Below are 10714 nucleotides of genomic sequence, written 5' to 3' on the forward strand. Positions count from 1 at the left end.
TGACCGCTCTCATGTCTGGTAGTCGGTGACCGCTCTCATGTCTGGTAGTCGGTGACCGCTCTCATGTCTGGTAGTCGGTGACTACTCCCCTTCCCTCTCTGTCTGTATTTTCCTGTTCCAAGGTTTGCTTTATATAAATGGGCGGAGCATTAAGAAAACGCAACCCACCCCTTTTTCTCTCTGGTGACTGTTCGGACCACGCCCCCTTCCGCGCCGCCATGTTTCTGGAGCCTGACACGCCTCCTAGCATTTCCTTCCTAATGACCAATCACAGCCACTGGCCGTCTCCGTAGCGACGCCTCGCTCCTGTCATTGACGTCATCCAGGCCCCGCCTATTCTGTGAGGTCAAATTCGAAGCAAGTCTTGGCGCGCAGGTCACCTGACAATGTCGGACCACGCCCTGTGCCCGGCGCCCCCTGATGACGTCACACGTTCTCCCTCTCGACTCATTGTGGAAGATGGCGGCCGCGGAGTGAGCGCGGTTTCCCAGCACGGCAAGACCGGGAGCAGCATGAAGCGGCAGAGCGAGCGGCGAGAGTCCAGTCCCGGCCGCGCTAAGCGGGCCCGAGAGCGGAGGGAGGAGGCCGGCAGCGGACACCACAAGAGCTCGGGTAGGCGGGAGAGGCCCAACCAGGCCGGGGCCTCCTCGTCATCGTCCTCCCGGCGGCCCCGCGACAATCCTCCTCCCCGGCCGCTGCTCCTCCCCAGCCAGGCCGATGTGCCGGAGTACAAGACGCTGCTGATCAGTAACCTGGGCTCGGCGCTGCCGGAGCCGCTGCTGGAGGACTGGCTCTTCCGACACTTCCAGCGCTTCGGGGAGATCAGCGTGAAACTGTCGCACACCCCGGACCTGGGCCGAGTGGCCTACATCAACTTCCGGCGGCCGGCAGAGGCCAGACAAGCCCGACACGCCAAGCTGCGGCCCCTGCTGTATGACCGCCCCCTGCTGGTGGAGCCTGTATTTACCCAGCAGCCCAGCCGACCCCTGCCCCTCAGCAGCGCCACCCTGCCGGCCCCCCGACACCTGCTGCTGCCCCCGGCCCTCAGCTCCTCCAGCAGCACCACCGCCTCCGCTGAGGCCTACTACCAGAGCCTGTATGAGGAGAGGGCCCGCGGGGCCACCGCCAACGATGACAGTGAGCAACTGGCCCCCGAGGACGACCACCGAGCCACCCGCAACCTGTTCATCGGGAACCTGGACCACAACGTGTCCGAGGCCGACCTGCGCCGAGCCTTCGACAAGTACGGCCCCATCGAGGAGGTTGTCATCAAGCGCCCTGCCCGGGGCCAAGGGGCCGCCTACGCCTTCCTCAAGTTCCAGAACCTGGACATGGCACATCGGGCAAAGCTGGCAATGAGCGGCCGCCTGCTAGGGAGAAACGCCATGAAAATCGGATATGGCAAAGCCAACCCCAGCACAAGGCTCTGGGTGGGGGGTCTGGGCCCCAACACCTCCCTGGCTGCCCTCGCCCGAGAGTTTGACCGCTTTGGGAGTATCCGCACTGTGGACTATGTGAAGGGCGACAGCTTCGCCTACATCCAGTACGAAAGCTTGGACGCTGCCCAGGCCGCCTGCACCCAGATGAGGGGGTTCCCCCTCGGGGACCGCCGGCTGCGCGTGGACTTTGCAAAAGTGACACCCGAGGAAGCGGCAGCCGCGGCGGTCTCTCGCTATACGCCCATCCAGCCCACTCCATACCCCCTGCCTCTGTCCTACGAGCTTCTACAGACTGAGGCCTACAGCCGCCATCGGGCAGCGCTGGAGCCCGACCTACGGGTCAGAGACCGCACTCCCCCGCACCTTCTCTACTCTGACCGAGAGCGGCCCTTCGTGGAGGCGGGCTGGCTGAACTCTGAGCGGCGCAGCGCTGGGCAAGGCGCCCGCAGCCGCAGTGGAGACCGAGGAGGAGGAGGAAGCAGCAGCTCCAAGAGCAGAGAGGAGCGGCGGCGCCGGCGCAGCTTGTCCGGTGACAGAGGGAGGAGCAGAGTGGAGCGCAGTCCGGACCGTCCCAGGAGGGACCTGTCTGACCGAGAGCCAAGCACCCCTCCATCACCACCCCATAACCACCGTACCCCAGCACAGGACAAGCCCCGGCCCCCAACTCCTGAGCCCCCCCAGCCCAGGAGGAATCACCACCCGAGACCCCCAGAGCCCCCTGCAGAGAGACCCTCCTCACCAGTGGTGGAGAAAGGTCGGACGCTGCCGCCTGTGTGGTGCGGTCACCTGGTACTGAAGAACAGCTGTTTTCCTACCTACCTTCACTTCTTGGAAGGTGACCGCGATGTGCCCGCTGCCCTCCTCAGAGACCGCACAGCCCCCGGAGCGGGCAGCCTGACACAGCTCAAAATTGCTCAGAGACTCCGGCTTGACCAGCCTAAACTAGAGGAGGTAACCCGCCGGGTGAGGCAGGGCACCACGGGAGGCTATGCTGTACTTGTCGCCATCCAGGCCCCTCAGAACGAAGGGGTGATGCCCGGGGAGCCCGGATTACAGCGCCGCCTGCTCAGGAACCTGGTCTCCTACCTAAAACAAAAGCAGGCGGCCGGGGTCATCAGCCTCCCTGTGGGGGCCAGCAGCAAGGGCAGGGACCCCTCGGGCATGCTCTACGCCTTCCCCCCCTGTGACTTCCACCAGCTGTACCAGCAGAGCGCCCAGCGAGTTGTGGGCAAACTAGAGGAGAACATGATTATTGTGCTGGTCAAAGACAATGCCTGAGCCCCCCTCCTGCCGGACCACTGCCCCCCCTGAGGTCCCCCAATGTTACAAGGGTCATGGTTGCTGCACTAACCCTATAAATGCTGTGGGCGTCCTTGCTGCAGGCCGGGCCCTTCCAGCATTTGTAGGGTTAAGGCGCAGCCGTCACGTCAGGTCCATGTTTTATATGAACTGAAGGTCCCAGTCGTTGCTGCTGGACAGATGATGATGATGATGATTTTTGTCCTTTTTATTCTTCCCCGGGGCCCCTCGCCGGTTCTTATGTTTTCAGATTTGGCGTGGGGGTGTATATTAGTTTCTTGGGGGGCCTCCTACTATTTTTAGGTTTGTGTGTTCTGGAGTCTTGGGTAGCGGGGGTCCCTGAGTGCCTTATTGTCTACGTGACGCGGATGTGTGTGTGCGGGGGAGGGGAGTGGCCCCCCTGGGCTCTTATTAGCTGCGCCCTGTTTATACCCAGTAGGAGCCCCCGGGGATCGGAGCCGCTCGTTATCTTCTAATGAGGCTTCATACGTTTCGCGCCCTGACACCGCGCCGCACGGGTCCCTGTAGCTACAATCACTATTAACCCTGTCACTGCCAGGCTATTGACACCACACTTCTCCGTAGGATGCTTCTCAGGCGTGTAACGTGTTGCGTATTCGCCAAGCCGTCGCTGCGTCTGCTTGTTGTCTGCACCAGTTTACGGGTTTCGGTGTACTTGAGGTTTGGTGTCGTTTCTGACGTACTCGCCACGTGGGTGTGGCTTGCTAGCCTGTGTGTTAACATGTATGAAGACACGCGTGTAGGGCGGGATATCTCAGGAGACGTGACGCGATGGTGCGGATCGGGTGTCGGAGTCTCGCCGCTGATTTGTCTTTATTTGTGTATCGGGCGTCGGGTGAAATTGATCCGGAGTAAGTGATGCAAATGAGGGAGTGACGGAAACCTCGGCCGGGCGCAGCGCTGTGCGCGCCTTCTGTACGGGACCCGCCATCTTGTCGCTGCGTTCACCTTATTACTCCCGTGTCTCTTCCTCGCTCAGTTCTGCGTTTTGTTCCGTATTGCTTTTTCCATTGACCCGGGGGGGGGGGGGAGGGGGCGTCTTGTACCCTCTGGGTGTCAGCGGATCAGCCCAGGGTGGGCGCGGGTTACCTATGTGGTGTACTAGGGACTCTATAGACGGGTTCTGCTGTTATGGGGGCGCAGTCACCAACCCCACATGTAGGGGGGGTCGGAGGTCGCCTGCAGGATGGATTGGCCGTGTCTGGGCTGTGTATAGTGTGAGCAGACATGACCAATCCATCGTGGAGCGGCCTCAGTCCATGTCCGGTTACGCTGCCACCTCTGTTACCTGTGATGCCGCCAGCACTACAAGTCCCATGAGGCTCGCGCGGCTTCTGGCCCTTGTAGTCCTGCGGCTCCGATCTTGGGGTCTCGCTAGTTTTTGTGTTTTTTGGATGGGTCTTGAATGTGATTAGTAAAACTCCCAGAATGGACAAGTTTCATGTGTGATCATTTCTGTCACGGGGGAGGGGTCCTAACCAGGGCACTGGGGTCAGCCAAGGGGTCGTCACTTGTCCATTTCACAGGGGCCTCCCAGACTTTACCCCCCTCCCCCCCAGTTATGTGTCATGTGACCCTGGTTCATTATTCAGGGCTCGGGGGTGTATTCATCCTATGACTTTTTAGCTGGCGTGGCTACGACCCCACAGGAGGCGGAGCCCACCATAAGACGCCACTGCACTGAACCACTGTGACGCCCCGCGCGGCCATGTGAGGGCTCCTGTCATGTGACTTCTCTGCAGTTGCACTTTGGTAGTGTTTGCGCCCCCTACAGGAGATCATGGCTCAGTCATAAGACTCATGTCCGTCCCCAGTGCCACGTGTTACCCCCTTCCCACGTGTTTGCACCTTTTTCTTTAGTGATTTTGTCCAGTAGCACGGCGCCGGGCGGGGGCACGGACCACCCCCCCTCCCCCAGGACTGTGACCTCGTGTACCGGGCCTGTTTGTATTCAGCACTTACTCCTATAGAGCAGACGCCTCCCAATATATTAAATGCTCCTCTCCAACGTGTCCTGTGTGTGCGCCTTCATCCTGCGCCGGGGGAGGGTCACATGACCCGGGGGTCTCACATCAGTCACCTGCCGCAGAGGGGACAGCCCCAGCTACAGATGTCATAGGGCCGGCGCCCCCTCCGCCATTTGTTTCCTCACCGTTGTCCTATCACCAGAAAGCCCGTCCGGACCTAAAACCTCTCACAGCTGAAGGGTCGTTACAATTGTGACAGGACGCAGTAGTCAGCTGCGGGATGGAGTAGTCAGCCGCGTGAGCGAGATGCAGTGGTCAGCCGCGTGGGAGGGACGGAGTAGTCAGCCACGTGAGAGGGACGCAGTAGTCAGCCGCGTGGGAGGGATGCAGTGGGACGGAGTAGTCAGCCACGTGAGTGGGACGCAGTGGTCAGCCGCGTGAGTGGGACGCAGTGGTCAGCCACGTGGGAGGGACGCAGTGGTCAGCCGCGTGAGCGGGACGCAGTGGTCAGCCGCGTGAGAGGGACGCAGTGGTCAGCCGCGTGGGAGGGACGCAGTAGTCAGCCGCGTGGGAGGGATGCAGTGGGACGGAGTAGTCAGCCACGTGAGAGGGACGCAGTGGTCAGCCGCGTGAGAGGGACGCAGTGGTCAGCCGCGTGAGAGGGACGCAGTGGTCAGCCGCGTGAGAGGGACGCAGTGGTCAGCCGCGTGAGAGGGACGCAGTGGTCAGTCGCGTGAGAGGGACGCAGTGGTCAGCCGCGTGAGTGGGACGGAGTGGTCAGCCGCGTGAGTGGGACGGAGTAGTCAGCCGCGTGAGTGGGACGCAGTGGTCAGCCGCGTGAGTGGGACGGAGTAGTCAGCCGCGTGAGTGGGACGGAGTAGTCAGCCGCGTGAGTGGGACGGAGTAGTCAGCCGCGTGGGAGGGACGCAGTGGTCAGCCGCGTGAGTGGGACGCAGTGGTCAGCCGCGTGAGTGGGACGGAGTAGTCAGCCGCGTGAGTGGGACGGAGTAGTCAGCCGCGTGAGTGGGACGCAGTGGTCAGCCGCGTGAGTGGGACGGAGTAGTCAACCACGTGAGAGGGACGCAGTGGTCAGCCGCGTGAGAGGGACGGAGTAGTCAGCCGCGTGAGTGGGACGGAGTAGTCAGCCGCGTGAGTGGGACGGAGTAGTCAGCCGCGTGGGAGGGACGCAGTGGTCAGCCGCGTGAGTGGGACGGAGTAGTCAGCCGCGTGAGTGGGACGGAGTAGTCAGCCGCGTGAGTGGGACGGAGTAGTCAGCCGCGTGAGTGGGACGCAGTGGTCAGCCGCGTGAGTGGGACGGAGTAGTCAGCCGCGTGAGTGGGACGGAGTAGTCAGCCGCGTGAGTGGGACGGAGTAGTCAGCCGCGTGAGTGGGACGGAGTAGTCAGCCGCGTGAGCAGGACGCAGTGGTCAGCCGCGTGGGAGGGACGGAGTAGTCAGCCGCGTGAGCAGGACGCAGTGGTCAGCCGCGTGAGAGGGACGGAGTAGTCAGCCGCGTGAGAGGGACGGAGTAGTCAGCCGCGTGAGAGGGACGGAGTAGTCAGCCGCGTGAGTGGGACGCAGTGGTCAGCCGCGTGAGAGGGACGGAGTAGTCAGCCGCGTGAGAGGGACGGAGTAGTCAGCCGCGTGAGAGGGACGGAGTAGTCAGCCGCGTGAGAGGGACGGAGTAGTCAGCCGCGTGAGAGGGACGGAGTAGTCAGCCGCGTGAGCAGGACGCAGTGGTCAGCCGCGTGAGAGGGACGAGGTTTCAAGTCCAGCGGAGATGATGACAATGGTGAGAGGATAAAGATGGCGGCACTTACCTGGCAGGGGATGGCGGTATCACAGGCAGCAGATCTGTGACTTCTCCCCTCCCCCGCTGCTGCCTGTAGGGGGCGCTGCTGTCACTGACTCTCGGTATAGAAGGGATTCCGATGCTTTGGCGATATTCACATGTGGCAGATGTTACGTCAGCGGGGTCAGCGATACACTACAACTCCCAGCATCCCCCTCCATCCTCTTCTAGGAGCGCCCTGTGATGGGCGGAGCCAGGGGCATGCTGGGAGTTGTAGTGTTCTGTCCTGTTGTCTCCAGTCACACTGCAGGATTGATTCGCTCTGCCTGATCTTCCTATGTAGACAGGGGGCGCTGTGACAGTCTCTACTGTGTCAGCTGCAATAAATCTGCCGTTTTACGTACGCAGCTCCTGTGCCTCCATCTTGTATCACACGGGATCAGACGACACAGGGCTTGTATGTAGTCTGTTACCATGGAAACACACGGCTCTGCACAGGAGTGAGGGGAGAGATTGTGTTATACATGGTGCGGGGCTTCGGCGGTGGTCTTGTCGCCCCCTATTGGCCTGCACTCCGTATCACAGTCAGGTTTTCGTGGACGGTTCCTGCAACTAACAATATCCGTCTGTGCAATATAATCGCCCCCTGCTTGTGTACAATGGTATGTTCCACACTGTGAAGTTATTAGTGTAATGGAACAAACCACTGGCCACAGATGGGGGGGAGATTATACTAAGAAATGCAGAAGAGCTGGTTGTTTGGTACAATGTGTCAATCATTCTCATTGGGTGCTAATGTAACACTCAATCAGGAATGTGAAAGAGTTGGGTGAGCGCCGCAGGGGATGTCAGCACGCCCGGCTCATGAACGAGGGCGAGACAAGACCTGCTTATAGGTAAATGAATCGCAACGCCGGCTGTATTTCCATTCACTGCCTCTGGTTTGCATGAAATCCAACACTGAAGAGACACCGGGTGGGGGTGGGGGCGACATCTGCGGGACACATGCAAATACTGGGGGGGGGGGGGGGGTGCAATAAGCAGATCTGTCCCCCCACTTCCCCTTCTAAATGGAAACTAAACCAACAGATCTTCAATATGGCCCCCGCAACGTGAGAGCAGGGTGTATATACGGGGGGGGGGGGGGGGAGGTATATATATGTATATACAGGGCCGGGGTGAGATACAGGACCATACATATAGATACACATGGCAGGGATGAGCTCTATCATGTGGGGGGGGGGGGGGGTATATGTGTAGTGTATATACACGGGGGGGGGGGGGGGGTGTATATAGGGCCGGGGTGAGATACAGGACCATACATATAGATACACACTGCAAGGATGAGATCTATCAGGGGAAGGGGGTATATATATATATATGTAGTGTATATTACAGGGGGGGTGTATATATATATGTATATACAGGGCCGGGGTGAGATACAGGACCATACATATAGATACACATGGCAGGGATGAGCTCTATCATGTGTGGGGGGGGGGGGGTATATGTGTAGTGTATATACACGGGGGGGGGGGGGGGGGTGTATATAGGGCCGGGGTGAGATACAGGACCATACATATAGATACACACTGCAAGGATGAGATCTATCAGGGGAAGGGGGTGTATATATATATATATATATATATGTAGTGTATATTACAGGGGGGGTGTATATATATATGTATATACAGGGCCGGGGTGAGATACAGGACCATACATATAGATACACATGGCAGGGATGAGCTCTATCATGTTCAGGGCAGGGGGAGGATACAGATTTATATCCCTGCACACCCCTATATCCTGAGGTTGGGTCTATAGCTGCATATATATATATATATATATATATATATATATATAGGGGGGGGGGGGGGGGTCTGTGACTCGGGTTACTAGATGTTCTGAAGTTTGCTGCCTCCATGACTGATATACTGTATATACTCACATATAAGTTGAGGCCCCCAATTTTACCACAATACACTGGGAGAACTTACTGACTCGAGTATAAGCCGAGGGGGGGTTTATCAGCACAAAAACTGGACTGAAAAATTTGGCTTATACTCGAGTACATACGGTATAAAGTCCAGTCTGGTCTGTGGTTTGGCTGCTGCGGCACCTCTTTGGACTGGGCCCGTCTGTTGGATTTCACCAACCCTGACGCCATAACCTTCTATTCAACTGATCAGTAAATTGGGGTCCAGAGTTTTGAGGTCTTTGACCATAAACCACTGAAGTCTTCTCTTCCTCGAGTCAAGCTTTGACTTTTGACCACAGCGGCTTCTGTCTCTAGAGATTTTATAGCGATGAGATGTGATCAGGAAACCAGAAGTGATAGAAGCCGTGACCAGGGGAAATGAGGAGCGGGAGCGAGCGCTGGCGGGCAGGACCCCCCCCCCCCCCCCCCAACTGTATGGGGTCTGCTGGCTCAGCAATATGGAGAGAGAATACCAAGAGTGTGATCAAGAGAAAACATCCAGCAAGAGGCGCCACTGAGACCGGAAACTGCAGCCAAGGACAACGGTGCACAACTATCCACAGCTTGTGTATATGGAGTAGTCACTGACCGGTCACAGCGCCCATGCTGACCCCTGACTATGATATGAGGGTCAGTATATACAGGACAGCGCAGCTTGTGTATACGGGGTAGTCACTGACCGGTCACAGCGTCCATGCTGACCCCTGACTATGATATGAGGGTCAGGATATACAGGACAGCGCAGCTTGTGTATACGGGGTAGTCACTGACCGGTCACAGCGCCCATGCTGACCCCTGACTATGATATAAGGGTCAGTATATACAGGACAGCACAGCTTGTGTATACGGGGTAGTCACTGACCGGTCACTGCGCCCATGCTGACCCCTGACTATGATATAAGGGTCAGTATATACAGGACAGCACAGCTTGTGTATACGGGGTAGTCACTGACCGGTCACTGCGCCCATGCTGACCCCTGACTATGATATAAGGGTCAGTATATACAGGACAGCACAGCTTGTGTATACGGGGTAGTCACTGACCGGTCACAGCGCCCATGCTGACCCCTGACTATGATATAAGGGTCAGTATATACAGGACAGCACAGCTTGTGTATACGGGGTAGTCACTGACCGGTCACAGCGCCCATGCTGACCCCTGACTATGATATAAGGGTCAGTATATACAGGACAGCACAGCTTGTGTATACGGATTAGTCACTGACCGGTCACTGCGCCCATGCTGACCCCTGACTATGATATAAGGGTCAGTATATACAGGACAGCACAGCTTGTGTATACGGATTAGTCACTGACCGGTCACTGCGCCCATGCTGACCCCTGACTATGATATAAGGGTCAGTATATACAGGACAGCACAGCTTGTGTATACGGGGTAGTCACTGACCGGTCACGGCGCCCATGCTGACCCCTGACTATGATATAAGGGTCAGTATATACAGGACAGCACAGCTTGTGTATACGGGGTAGTCACTGACCGGTCACGGCGCCCATGCTGACCCCTGACTATGATATAAGGGTCAGTATATACAGGACAGCACAGCTTGTGTATACGGGGTAGTCACTGACCGGTCACAGCGCCCATGCTGACCCCTGACTATGATATAAGGGTCAGTATATACAGGACAGCACAGCTTGTGTATACGGGGTAGTCACTGACCGGTCACAGCGTCCATGCTGACCCCTGACTATGATATAAGGGTCAGTATATACAGGACAGCACAGCTTGTGTATACGGGGTAGTCACTGACCGGTCACAGCGTCCATGCTGACCTGACTATGATATAAGGGTCAGTATATACAGGACAGCACAGCTTGTGTATACGGGGTAGTCACTGACCGGTCACAGCGTCCATGCTGACCCCTGACTATGATATAAGGGTCAGTATATACAGGACAGCACAGCTTGTGTATACGGGGTAGTCACTGACCGGTGACCTAGCGGATATTGTGGACAATGGTCTGACACTTGTGTCCCGGTTTTCGTCCCCCCTCCCCCGTCCCTGCGGTGCGAGCGCTATGACCTGTATTCGCTGCCGTCACTTTCTGACTCTTTGACCTCTATGAGAGCCGAGTGTGCAGGTACCTGACAACAGAGAGCAGCGGCGCCGCTGACAACGGGACTTTCCCTTTATTTTATAAATAAATACACTTTACAGAAACGATCTCTGGATTTCGGATTCACAAGAAACTAAAAC

The 10714-nt window shown here is 57.7% G+C and overlaps 1 protein-coding gene across 1 annotated transcript; it reads left to right on the forward strand.

Annotated features, from left to right (window-relative positions):
* The first annotated feature begins 386 nt into the window (after nucleotides 1-386).
* On the forward strand, nucleotides 387-3775 carry RBM15B (RNA binding motif protein 15B). Its single transcript, XM_075287621.1, has one exon. It carries the CDS (start codon nucleotides 387-389, stop codon nucleotides 2715-2717), a length of 2331 nt encoding a protein of 776 aa, XP_075143722.1. The 3' UTR covers nucleotides 2718-3775.
* Nucleotides 3776-10714: the final 6939 nt, after the last annotated feature.

The sequence above is a fragment of the Leptodactylus fuscus genome, chromosome 9, assembly GCF_031893055.1.
Source record: "Leptodactylus fuscus isolate aLepFus1 chromosome 9, aLepFus1.hap2, whole genome shotgun sequence".
Classification (NCBI taxonomy): Eukaryota; Metazoa; Chordata; class Amphibia; order Anura; family Leptodactylidae; genus Leptodactylus; species Leptodactylus fuscus.